Raw genomic sequence first — 12964 nt, 5'->3', positions numbered from 1 at the left:
GAGTCAAAATCAAGAGTCAGGCGCTTAACTGACTGAGCCACCCAGACGCCCCCACATTTTCTATTTCTTTTGCACACCCTAGAGGGCCTCGGACAGGGTGTACTGGGGGGAGGAGATGAGATAAGTACCATATGCCAATTGATGGAAGGATTCATGATGATCAAATCATGAGGAAGAGGAAGGGCTAGAACTGGGAGCGGTAGGACTGGTAGGTCTGAGGGTACAGGCCAAGGAGCAGTGATCCAAGAGTCAAAAGTCTGGTAAGACATGGATTCTGCTTCTAGCTTTGCCTCTTAAATATGTTTTTTAACCTTGGGCAAGTCATGTGACATCTCATCATCAGACAAATGTGATGGCTAAAGTCTTTTGTACTCCTACATGATCCTCCTGAGCAAGGGTACTGCCCTATTACCCCTTGTGTATGAAGGGGCTAGTCTGTGACCCTCATCCTGCCCCAAATGATCAACAGTGGCCAGAATGTGTTAGGTCTCTGTGGATTCAGAGGAGGCAGCACATAGGAAGGAGGAGGTACACAAGCTTCAGAGTCTAGCCTGGGCCCAAGTCTTGGCTTTGCCCTTCTTAGTCATCAGGGTGGGCTGATCTTCTTGAGCCTCAGTTTCCCCATCAACAAAGGGGATAACAATTCTTGCCTGATAGACATGTGGTGGAGTGCCTGTTATAGTGCCTGGCACACATAGAAAGCACTCAGTAAATGGTAGCTATGAGCTCTAATTTGTTTGAGTGCCTGGGCCTTCTTAACGCAGTGTAGGAAGTGCATGGTGGTAGGGAAAGAAGGATTCTGGAACTACCCTACCTGGCAGGTGAATCTCCTTCTATTCTCCAACTTGAAAGTGCTGTTGACAAGCGCAGTGTGTTGTAATGCATGGCATTTGTGGAAACTTCTCAGTAACAACGTGTGACAGAACCTACTGGAGGTGGTAAGAATTGAGCCCCATAGGCTGTACTCACAACCAGCAGCATCAAAGTCGGGCCTGGGACAGAACTACTTCTTCCCAGGCACTACTATACCTTTACTATAAAACATTGTGGATTTTTTTCCTTCTGAGCAGTAGTAAAAATAACAATAGTCACTGCCTACTGAATGCCTACTATGTGCCAGGTGGGGGGCAGGGGAGTCCATTCGTTATTTTATTGAATTAACACCATAACATTTTAAGGTTTTATTTCCTTTGTCAGAAGAGAAAACTGAAGCTGACAATGAATAACTTATCTGAAGTCACATAGCTAGAAAGTTAACAGAGCTGAGATTTGAACCACAGGATTTCTTTTACTCTTGAGCCCAATATAGTTAGACACTGATGCATGCCCACATTTGAGGTCGTGTGTGATCCTACCTGTTTTGTAGATGAGGAAGCTCAGAGAAGTGAAATAACTCAACAAAAATAGATAGATGGCTGGAAAATGGTAGGGCCCGACATTTGTCCGTGGGCTAATTCTGACCTGTATGTGTTCTCCATTAGACTATACTGCCTGTCAAGGAGGGTCAGTGGACCCATTTTATAGATGGGAAAGCTGAGGAGACAAGAGAAAAAGCAAAGGCTCATGGAAGGAGACTTGGCGGGGGAGGGGAAGTCCCTGAGTGTGACAGAGCCCCAGCACAGGTATCCCTAAGCAGGATCAGAACCGAGGTATATATGCTATGGGTTCCCCAGCCCAGTCCTCTCCCCAGACATTTGCAGGGGAAAATTGAATGAAATGGAATGTCAGAAGCAATCCTGAAGGAAAGTGCAGCCTGAAAGCAAATTGTGCCCTGAGAGAATATTGGAGGCCCAGAGAACCCAGGGACATTTCACTCCTGCCAGTGAGGGTACGACATATGCTATTGCTTTTGTAATACCACTTACAAGAGCCATCTCATTATTCCTTTCTTGTCATCTTCCTGCATCACTACCCAGTTGTGAGTCCCTGCAGAAGTGGACAGGGCAGAGGGAAATGGAACTGGCCCCCCAGGTCACAGTGCCCAGTGATATAAGCCTTGCTTCTTCTCCTACAGAATCCTCTGAAGGGCTGGGGACGGGCTGCAACCAGACTGGATGGTGGGGAGCAGAGCAGGGAACTGCCTCTTCTGCCCAGATGTGGAGGAAGTTCATCCGGTGCTAGAGGAGCAGAGGACAAGCTGGCAAAATGGGAGAAAAAAAAAAGGAAGCTACAGTTAAAGACACTGAAACTCCCAGAGACTTAGCAGCTAAGGTAGGGCAATGTCCACACTCAAGGCACCAAGAAGTCATACTGAATTAGAGAGAAGGTCCGAGATAACCTACTAATCTGCCCCTATAGAATCCTTCATGCCCACCTCACCTGTGGTTTAGAGGGTGAGCTGGAGCCCTCCTCCCTAGGGACCCAGAGAAGCTCACACAAGTGTGCACAGCAAGGCAGAGAGACAAAGCAAGGCATGGTGTAATCTCCCTTCCCTGCCTTGGGGGGCTCCTCAGCTCTCTCCCTGTCCCCCCATGTAGATCAGGCACCATCTGGCAACCTCCAATTCTTTTTTTTCTTTTTTAACCACTCTCTTGTTTGGGGCAGAAAGGATGGCAAGTTTGCACTTGTCCCCCAGCCCTATACGTAATTGGTGGCAGCAGGTAAAGCAGCTTCAAGGGGAGGGGTTTGCCAATGGAATGAAAGAGGGAGGGAGTCCTAGGGTGACAGAGCTGGCAGGGACCTGGGAGATCATTTGACCCAAACTTTTGTGGCCTCCACACCATTTCCATCGTCTGTGTGCTTCCATCCCAACCATCATCTCTCATGCCAAGCAGGCATACTCAAGACCTCCTCCTCCAGGCTTCCTAAGGGCAACTGTCTCCTTTCCACCAAGGAGCTAATCCACCCTCTCGTTTTCTAGAATACACTGAGGCCCATTGAGATGTGACTTGCCCAAAGGCAATCTTCATCCCAGGATACAGACAGGAAAAAAAACCTCAAATGCTTAAGTCTGTTTCCATCCTCCTACTTTTCTACTCAATCCCTAGGGAAGGAAGGGCTCAGTTCTTCTCCCTGGGGGCTCAGGAGATCTCTGACATATCACACCTGTCACCTAGCTGATGTGGGCTGCCAGTGTCAAGGGTCTAAGAACTGATGCATGATTCTGGTCATTGTCCCTTCCTCCTGGGTACCCTAAGGGCTCTGTGAAGTTAGTCTGAGTCTCAGGGTCCTCCTCCCTGCAGAAAATTTGCTCTTAGGGTGCCTTAGTCAGTTGAGGGTCTGACTCTTGATTTCAGCATAGGTCATGACCCCAGGATCGTGGGATGGGGCCCCACGTTGAGCTCCATGCTGAGCGTAGAGCCTGCTTAAGATTCTCTCTCTCTCCTTCTGCCCCTCTCCCCTGCTTGCATGCTCTCCCTCTCTCTTTTAAAAAAAAAAAAAAAAAAAAAAAAAAATGGCTCTGAAGCATAAGTAACTGCCTGGATCCTGGCATGGTCTCAGGTTGACTGAAGCCCCATGCTCTAAGAAAGCCTTCACCACCTTTCAAGGGGTCTTTCCTCTAAGATAAAAGAAAATGTCTATAAATCCATCCAGGAGACAGTGTCCACGGTTTGGAGACACTGCTTTTATGCCCTTTGCCTTTATTTTTAAAAATATCATTTATTTTTCCTCTGTTACCCTGCAGTTGGAGACACGAAGGGTTAAGAATGGACCAGTTATTGGCCTCTTGGGCGGCTCAGTCTGTTAAGCTCAGGTCATGATACCATCTCACAGTTGGTGAGTTCAAGCCCCGGGGATGGGCTCTGTGCTGACAGCTCAGAGCCTGGAGTCTGCTTTGGATTCTGTGTCTCCCTCTCTCTCTGTGCCCCTCCCCTGCTCGCACTCTGTCTCTCTCTCAAAAATAAATAAACATTAAAAAAAATTAAAAAAAAAAAAAAAAGAATGGGCTAGTTAGGACCACATCTTGAAGCTGTGAGGGCAGGTTTGGAGAACTATGTTGTGCAGATCTTTGTGTCTGTATTTACACACATACGCATATTCCTGGGGGTTAGCTTTTGCCCCTGTGCTGAGTGCCTGAGAGTGTTCTACATGTGAGCCCACTTCTATATGGGTAGGGTGACTCAGTGGTCTACCTCCAAGGCCTTAACGGCCAGGGAGTCTGCCCTGGAGCTGGCAGGTTTAGCTGGGGGCAAGTCTACTTTCTTCTTGGTCCTCAAAGTGCACTCAGCACTAGAAATGGGTACTGAGACCCGAGGGTGGGGGATGTGGTGGAGGTAAGAGTTGGAAGGGCGTCACTCGGCCCGAAATCGGTGTCACTCTCAGTTTTTCGAGGTCCTATGTGGCTGTATCTCGCGTGTCGGGCTGTGTCGGCGGACGTGCCGGGGCGCCAGTGCGGTCCTGTCTGCCCCAGCCTCCCCGACACCCCGAGCTCTCTTTGTCTCCTCGTGGAGGTGTTGCGTGCAAACCTGCGTCGCACGGCCCTCATCTCGTGCGAGAGTGGGGGGCGCACCGTAGCTCCCCCACTCTTTCCTCCGGGAGAGAGGACGAGCCGGAGCCGGGTGCTGTTTGGTCTGGAGCCGAGCGGGGCTTGCATTGATCCATTGATTGTGCGCGGTCTGTGCCTGACCTCCCTGCTCCCGGGGAAGCCGTCTCCATGGAGACCGGGCCCGCTCCCCCAGCGCCGGATTGTAAATTCCTGCAGGCAGCGGCCCGGCAGCCTGGGGAGGGGGCCGCTGCGCCCGGGAGCGCAGGGGGAGCGGCCGCCGCGCCGAGGCCCCATTTGAAAGAAAAAAGGGCACGAAAAAGGAGGTGGTGGAGGAGGAGGGGGAGGAGGAAGAAAACGAAAAGGAGCGAGGAGAGGAGGAGAAAGAGGAGGAGGAGGAGAAAGGCGAAGAAAAAGAGACGGAGCCTGAGAGACGGAGAAGGAGCGAGAGAGGAAGAAAGAGAGGCAGAAAGGGCGTGTTTCTGGCGCTGCGTTTCCCCTCCCCTTTCTCAGGTCCCTCGCTCGGGCTCTGCGCGCTCTCCGGCTGCAGCTCTCTCCGGGCGAAGCTGGGAATTGGGTGGGATTATACGCAGCAGCCCCGCCGCCGCCGCTAGCCGATCCCGGCTTGGAGAGGGCGGGGGTTCCCCTCCGTCATCGGCGCCGGGCGCCCCCAGCCTCTCTCCGCCTCGCTCTCCCCGGCGTCGGGCCGGGAGAAGCCGGCAGCATCGGGAGCCTCCCGCCGAGGGTACCGCGGTCCGCACCCCGCTCCCGCAGCCCCCGGTCCGGCCCCGGCGGGACGCCCCCTCCCCTCCCCCCTCCGCGGCGCGGGGGCCCGGCCGGCTTCCGCCCTCCGGGGGCTGCGAGACCGGCCCCGGCCGCCCGGCCCCCGGGAGCTCCAGCCATGGGCTCGGGGCGCGTGCCCGGGCTCTGCCTGCTCGTCCTGCTGGTCCACGCCCGCGCCGCCCAGCACAGCAAAGCCGCGCAAGGTAAGGAAGGAGGGGCGCGCGGCGGCGGGGCTGCCGGGGCTGCGGGGCCCGAGGGCGGGGGTGCGATTTCCGAGGGGCAGGGCAGGTGCTGGGGAGCGTGCGGCTGTCAGAGCCTAGCACTGTGCACCCGCACTCCGGCTGGGGACCTAACCTCTGGGCGCTGCGTCCCGGGCGAAAGGCTGGAGGAGCCAGGAGCGACACGGAGCAGTGAGAAGTTTGGGGGGCCCTGTGCAGAAGTCGCCACGCACCTCAGAATTCTTCCCGACTTCATTGCCACCCCAGCATCTTCGAAAGACTTCCTGTCCTCCAAAAGTTTGAGAGAGAATCTTCTCTTCTCAGACATTGCCAGAAACTTAAGCTGTGGCCTGGAGAGACTGAGAGAATGAAACTTTTCAGCCATGCCATGTATTTCTTCCCCTCACCCCCAGCCCTCATGCAAAGTCAGACAAAATTTCCAAGTTGTTGTCTTATCAGTAGAAAAATGTTAAAGAAAAATAGGATCTTTTCTGGAAAAACCAGCTCGTCTCTCACTGGATGGTAAGGGGCTGAAGAAGAGAAGAAAATTTCTGACTGGCTCCCAGCAAGAATGTCGCTTTCTGCCTCTTTGGGGGGAAATCTCTTTCGTCTTGCATGGCTTTCATTTCTTATCATAATATTTATTTATTAAGGCCTCGGGTTTCCAATTCCATTTAAATCCAGGTCAGAATTGCATTAAAATAACAAAGTAAAATTCCAGGCCGGGGAGCTCTGACAGATCCCTCTAGGAATTACAGAGAGAGAGACAGGGAGGCCCTCCGGCCCCCATCCCTGACCCCAGGCTCATTGCCTGGCCAGTCCCAAGGCTTTGCTGGCAGAAACCAGGCTGGTGGGCTACAGATCTCTTGGGGACAGCCTCCCCTCCCCCTTGACCTCTTGCTGCACCCTTCCCCCATCATGTCCTCACCCAGGAAGAGATTTATATGGACAAAAAGAAAATTCCTCCTGGCAACGCTTTGCTGAGGAGGATATGATTCTGCCTATTGTCCCAGGGGCTCCTGAAGCCAAGCTGGGGTGTGGAAGTGGCTGAGCCAGAAGGGAAAGTTGAACTTGGGAGTTGGGGAAGCCTGAGTCTCTGGCAGTCGGGTCGCTGTGTCCCCGGAGACTGAGCACCTGGCCCTTAAGCTGCTCTGTGTACTGGATAGGCTCCCACTTCATTAAAAGGAAGATGCCATATCAATGCCATCCTCTTCTCCCAAACACTGCCTCTTCAACCACCCCCTTTCTCCTCCAACCTGTCCTTTAACAGAACCCGAGTACTAGAGATTCTCAGCTGTCACAGACCAGACCCCACCCCCACCCCTTCCCACCCCAAACTGCCTCTTCTCCCATCCTGCTTCCAGACAGCCCACGACCACTGCCACCCCCAGCCTGGGAGCAGCCCCTCTCCCACTGTGGATTTGCTTGTGTTTTCATAAACAAAGCTGGCTTTTGTAGTGTGTGCTGACTTACTCATAACATGGAATTAGCTAGGGAGTTTAGTCTGAAGGAAGGAACAGATTTCATTCGAGTAATCTAGAGACAAGATAAGGACCTCTTTCAAGTTGGAGCCAGTGTCTGTAGTGGCCTAGTGAGGCTGGGGGGGCTGGGGGCAAAAGGGGGAGCAAAGAGTATATTCAAGGGGGTTCCCAGGGCTGATGGAGACTCCTAGAAGGGACAGGTGCCAAGCGGAGATCAGCTCATTGTTCAGGGACAGAAGGACTCAGAATCCCTCCAAGGTGCTTCCTCTTTCATCAGACACCCTGCTGGGTGCTGTGGGGATATGCAGCCAGAGTGGAGGCCCCTGCCCTCAAGGAACTTACTAAGAGTTTTGTTCACTATTTATCTCCTATTCAGGCCACACTCACTCTGACTGGGCTGCAATTAGCTGTGCATCTTCCTTCCTTCTGATCCCTGAGTCTTGCCTGGCAGAGTGGAAACTTGTCATTTCAGCTACCTTTGATGCTGCTATTCAGGAAATATATCAACCTGGACTGCCAGAGATTGCCTAACAACAGGTCTGTTGGGTTAGAGGGCTATCTCTGGACCCCAATCTGCAGGCCAGTGCCACAGGAAGGACAAGTAGTGACAAGCAGCCTTACCCATAGATGGGAGTGCTGTGGTCATCCCTTGCTCCCAAACATATCTCCTAGGTGTCACTAGTGCCAGCAGGTGTGCCCTTATGCCACATCTTTTTAAAGGAAGCTCTAGTGGGTTTCTTTAAATTATAGAAACTCTTGGCAAATACCTTGCACAGTTATTATACCTCTGGGTGTAGTGTGTATATGTGTGTGCGGGTGTGTGTTTATATGTAGAGTACAGGTACTATACTTAAGCGCCTTTTCTCCAGAGATTCCATCCTCCCAAAGAACCAAAGTGGAAAGGGATTGGGAGGATGGGGAGAGACAAGGAAGGAAGCCCTGAGTATACAGGTGAGTGTGTGTGTGAGAGGGAAGTTTACCATGCTCACCCACAGGTGATGTAGTTGGGTGTCAGTGTCTACTGTGATTTGGTTATTAAGCGTGGATATGTACACTTTAGTATCTTTGAGAACTGTGTGTGGATTGAGTGGGTGGGTAAGCTTGTGTGACTACGAGTGAGTGAGCATGAAGGTACATGGTTTTGAGTGTTTTTCAAGTGCCTGTCTCTGTATTTTAAAGTAGACAGACTGGATAACCCAGATAATTGTTAACTTAAAAGCATTAATTTGCTTTGCTTTTTTTTTGGGGGGGGGGGGTGCAGCAGTGGTTAAAAAGACCTAATCCTTGCTTAGGGCTCAAGTTACAGCTGAATGAAAAGGTCTCCTGGCCTCCCGGGGAAAACTTGTCCCCAGGGCTGGCTCAGGAGAGCCAGCCTGGCCGTTTAGTTTACCTGGTTGTTTTCTCTTTTCATTAGGGATAAACTTTTGATAAAGTCTTGTATTTAGAATTTCCAAGTAACACCATCCCTGGGACTGAGAGCGTTCCTCTGGCAGCAAACAGTGTCTCTCTGTCTCTGTACGTCTCTCCAGGTCTCTGTCTGGGAGTATGTGTGTCTCTCTCTTTCTTTCCCCCACCCCTCTCTTCCTCTTTAATGTGGCTGTTTCCTCTCCTCCCCGCTTCCCTAGGCTCCTGTGGCCAGCTCTTACAGTGAGGGGACTGTTCCTCCTAGCCCCTCCCTCCAAAATATGAAATGAAAACCATAACCGTGTCAGCGGGTGAGGGTGGCCCCGTCGGCAGCGGCTATTGCCCGTGCCCCATCCAGGCCATACTGGGGAGAGAGAGAGAGTCAGTCCCCACTCTTGGAGCCTGATCTTCGATCAGTTGCTTCTAAGCCTGTCTTCCCCCCCTACTCCCATTTTTCCAGAAGGGTGGAGAAGGGGGTGGACTACTTAGAAATTCCTCAGGAATCCCTTTGACCTTTCCTCTCTCAGTGACATGTCCCCCAGGGTGGTGGGGAAAGGCTGGGGCCAGGGAAGAACTTCTCTACTTCTTCCCCCTCATCTCCTGGAGTGTCTGCAGGGTGGAATGAGAGAGGGGAACAGAAGACACAGAGGCCAGAATTACTACAGGCAGAGAAAGAAGAAAGTTATCAGCAACCCCTAAATGAGATTGTTTTCTGAAACCTTCAGGAATCTGAGAGCATGAGAACCGGTTTGAGATGTGAGCGGCTGGGACCTGTTGTAAAAGGAGCTGGCCCTGGGTGTGAGTTTGGGAATGTGAGGTGTGCGTTCACTGGGGCGTGCGAGCGTGCGTGTGCATGACTCAGGGTGTGTGTGTGTGTGTGTGTGTGTGTGTGTGTGTGTGTGCGCGCGCGTGCGTGTGTGTGTGTGTGTGTGTGTGCGCGCGCGCGCGCGCGCAGTGCTCCAGTGAGAGGAAAAAGGAAGCAGGGCAGTGTGCGTTTTGTTTTCGTTGGAGAAGTAAAGAAGAGGAATGGCTTGGTCCAGTGCCTTGGATTGAGGGTGGGGGAAGGGAACGGATGGCTTCAGACCCTCTTGAGAAGATGGAGGTGGAGGGGCTCGCTGCCGGAACTCACCCCAGTCCCTGCTCCCGGTTCTGGTCCCCGCGTGTCAGGGCGTGGGCCTCCTTTGACGTCCCGTACCCCTAGCACATGACCACTTGTAAGAAAGAGTCCCTGTCAGGGCTGGAAACTGCAGAGCTGCTCTGAGGCTGGCAGTGCCCGCAAGAGGCCCAGACCTGGGGACAGCTTCTTCAGGCTCAGTTATGAGACAGGAGTCTGGAAGCAGGGACTGCTCGTCCTTGGGGCGAAAGTGATACAATTGCCAACCCAGGGATGTTTGAGGGGTACAGGAGACAGTCACCTGGGCTAAGAGGGGGCATAGACCCTCCCCTCTCCCCCGTTGGCCCCTCTGTCACCAGACGGGCCATTCTCCTGCCATGCCACGTACTGCCAGCTCCAAATGGCATGTGCTGGGGCATTTGGTGCCAGTGGGTTTTGGTAGATACAGAGCCTGAGAACTGAGGCCTTTGAGGAAATAACTGAAATTCTCTTCCTCACTTGTAAAATGGACTAGAGTATCAGTAGGGTCCTTTTCAGCTCTGAGATTCTGCATATCTCATTGAGATCCTTCCTGCTGAAGGCAGAAGACACTATAGCAAGCCTTGGTCCTGCAGCCAGGCCTCTGCAGGCTTCTCACCTGACACTCAGGCCCTCTTTTCCCTGGACCCTACTCTACTGCTCCCTGCCTGAGTCTGTCACTTGGCTACTCCTCCCTTCTTGCTCCACCTCAGTTTCCTGGGGCCACAAGTACCTGATAGCTCTCTGTCCTTAAGTAGAGTATTTCCCCCTCAAAATAGCCCCTGCAAAACAAATGTGTGTTTGCGCGTGCGTGTAACAACATTGGAAAGTGGAGCTGAAATGTTTGTATTCTGGGAACTGAATACTATCTGGGCAAGGCCCCTAGGCCCCAGTCCTTGGTCCTACATCATAGATTCTCAGCTCCAACACTAGCCCTCTGTACTCGGCTCCAGCCTCGACAACTTTCCCCTTTTCAGACCAAGGCACTGTTTTGTAGTTGCCATTGGATGCACTGATTCGGCCCTATAGGTGAAAAGATGACTCCTAAATAGGGCACTGTGGCCCTCACTCTTAACCTATGGTTTCCCTGTGGCTGTAACCATAGCCCTAGAGAGCTGTGGGGTTTGGATTTTGGAGCCCCAAGCTAGGGGCTGTCCACATCTGGTCACTGATGGTGACAAGCTGAGGGAAAACCTGGGTAGGAGCTGCTAGGCTGGCGGGAAGATCCAGAATAAGGAAACAGATCTAAGGAGTCCCTGGGTGAGGGTAGAGTGTTGGGATATGTGGACATGGGGGGCAGGGGGACTGGAAGAAAGGGGGAGCTTAAAGGCTAGACCCTGGGGAGCAAGTTTACAGAGAGGACGTTTTTACAAGTTTCTAATTATATTTATTTGGAGTTTTCCTCTGGCGGTTTGAAGCTGTTAACAGCAGGAACCTGTATCCCTGGTGTTTGTTTTTGTTTCTAACCAGCTGCTTGGCCCAGCATAGTGAATCCAAGGGCAGGAGACACCTGCCCTCTGCCGCACTGCCCACCCCTTCCTCATTGCACATCTGTCTGTGCCTACCATACTGCACTGCCCTCCCTCCTTGCCCACCACTCAGCCCTGCCCTCCCTCCAGCTACCCCCATGCCCAAAGCCTCCAGGCACCCACATGCCTACTGCTGATTTCCTACCAGGAACATCCAGATGTCAGTTCCAGGCCATTCCATGGTTATGTATCAGATGCTTGCTTCATGCTGAACCATGTGCTGAGTTGGGGCAGGGTTGGGGGGTGGGGGGGACACAATGACTAAGGCACGGATTACTCCCTCAGGTGTTTATAGATAATAGCACGTAGTGAGCAAGTGCTGAATGAGGAGTCAGAAAACCCAGGGTCTGGCTCTGCACAAGCTGTTTGCTCTTTCCCTCTCTGGGCTTGTTCCCCATCTATGTATTGACAGACGGGACCATTTGAGGACCACGTGAAATAACGTATGTGAAAGCTCTGCACACCTAATTATGCATCATCTGACATCATCGTTGTTTACGTTATTTTCTCCATCAGTTTAAAGAGATCAGACTGATAATCATGAAACTGGAACCTGCCTTTGCCCACCACCTGCCTCCCTGCCCCCGTCTCTCCAGTGTTCTATTCTTTCCTCCCTCCCCCTAGGATCCCCTACCAACCCAGCCTCTGAAGGCCTCTGACTCAGGGTTGGTTTCATCTGTCCACACTGAAAAGGAGAAAATTATTGTCCATGTGGGGTACATTCAAATGAGCAAGGAGCTAGTTTAGGGATAAGGTGGTAGGAACCTCAGAGAGAAACTCATCAAGGCCTCTTGATGGTGATAAGGCTCTCAGGTCAGCCCCACTCTCCTCCAGTCACCAGGCACCAAGTTCTTTTCCTGGCTCTTCAGCTGAGTAGGCTAAGCTTATATAAGAGGAAGCCTACTTTTTTTTTTTTTTTTTTTTTTTTTTAAATAAAAAGAAGAAAGTGCTCTGTCTCCTCTCTTTGGGGTCATTTGTATGATTTCCTGGACTCTCTCCAGGCCTTTCTTGCCCCTGCCTACACTTTGCCCAGGCTGAGGATGGGCCCAGGCTCCAGTTGAGGTCACAGAGTCTCCACCCAGTTCCGAATCGGGAAGACAGCCTGAGAAGCCATAGCTAGGAAGCCAGGCTCCACCAGTTTCCCGAGTTGCCCTTTTGATCTAGAGGTAGGGTACATGTACACACATACAGGTATGTGTGTGCAGGCTGCAGGTTAGGGTGTCATGGCCAAAGGTGGTTCTGCTTTGGATGTTACTTAACCTGGAGAAAAGTTAACACTGAGGCTGGAGAACATCTATTGAATAAGGATGTTCTGAAGAGACACCAGAGCAGCTCCAGATACTATCTGAAGACCCTGAGAGCCTATGGATCCTATTCCTATACCCTGGATTCATTGGTCCCAGTCTCTTCTGGCCTCTGCATCACCAAATGGATGCCTTTAAGTGGGTATCTTCCTTTCTCTGAGTTTCCTATCCCCTTACCCTTAATTTAAGATAAATTTCCTAGGACTGCTCTCCACCTAGAACAGTAGGGGGGGTCACAGGAAGATAAAAAGCTTTTTCCTTGTAGTAACATAGAACAGAGAAGATGCCACAAATATGGACCTCATCCACTTATCCACCAATCCATCCATCTATCCGCCGATACATCCACCCATCTGTTTTACAAATATTTACTGAATGCCTCAAGTATATTACTCTGTCTTGTTCACAGCTGGATGCCCAGCTCCTGGCACAGTGTTTGGCATGTTGCAAATGCCCAATAATTATTTGTTGAGTGGCTGAATGAATATGTTCAACTCCCTTCTAGCAGCCATGTGGCTTTCAAAGATTCGGAAGCCACAGCCTCAGGAAGGCTTCAGGAGGAAGGTAATACATGTGAACTAAATAAAAGTTAAATAATGGTACAAGGCAGCATGCAAGGGTATCACAAGTGATTGGTCAGGAGATCAGAGAGCCTGCACTAAGCCCAAATACCCTGGGCCAACCTGGCCT

At 51.7% G+C, this 12964-nt stretch overlaps 1 protein-coding gene across 9 annotated transcripts in view; it reads left to right on the top strand.

Moving 5' to 3' along the window:
- Positions 1-4764: 4764 nt before the first annotated feature.
- SCUBE3 (signal peptide, CUB domain and EGF like domain containing 3) overlaps positions 4765-12964 on the top strand; it is a 38638-nt gene continuing 30438 nt past the window's right edge. For 2 of the 9 annotated variants that reach the window (XM_019456843.2, XM_019456847.2), the window contains exon 1: positions 4779-5409. In XM_019456843.2, the coding sequence (XP_019312388.2) occupies positions 5325-5409 (85 nt within the window). In that variant the 5' untranslated portion in view covers positions 4779-5324. Of the gene's footprint in view, positions 5410-12964 lie in introns of all 9 variants that reach the window. The other 7 variants (XM_019456850.2, XM_019456849.2, XM_019456844.2 and 4 more) reach the window with 7 other exon arrangements.

The sequence above is a fragment of the Panthera pardus genome, unplaced genomic scaffold (assembly GCF_024362965.1).
Source record: "Panthera pardus isolate Hobbes unplaced genomic scaffold, ASM2436296v1 HiC_scaffold_17, whole genome shotgun sequence".
Classification (NCBI taxonomy): Eukaryota; Metazoa; Chordata; class Mammalia; order Carnivora; family Felidae; genus Panthera; species Panthera pardus.
The sequence above is the reverse complement of the archived record's forward strand: the minus strand, read 5'-3'. Positions and strand labels throughout refer to the sequence as shown.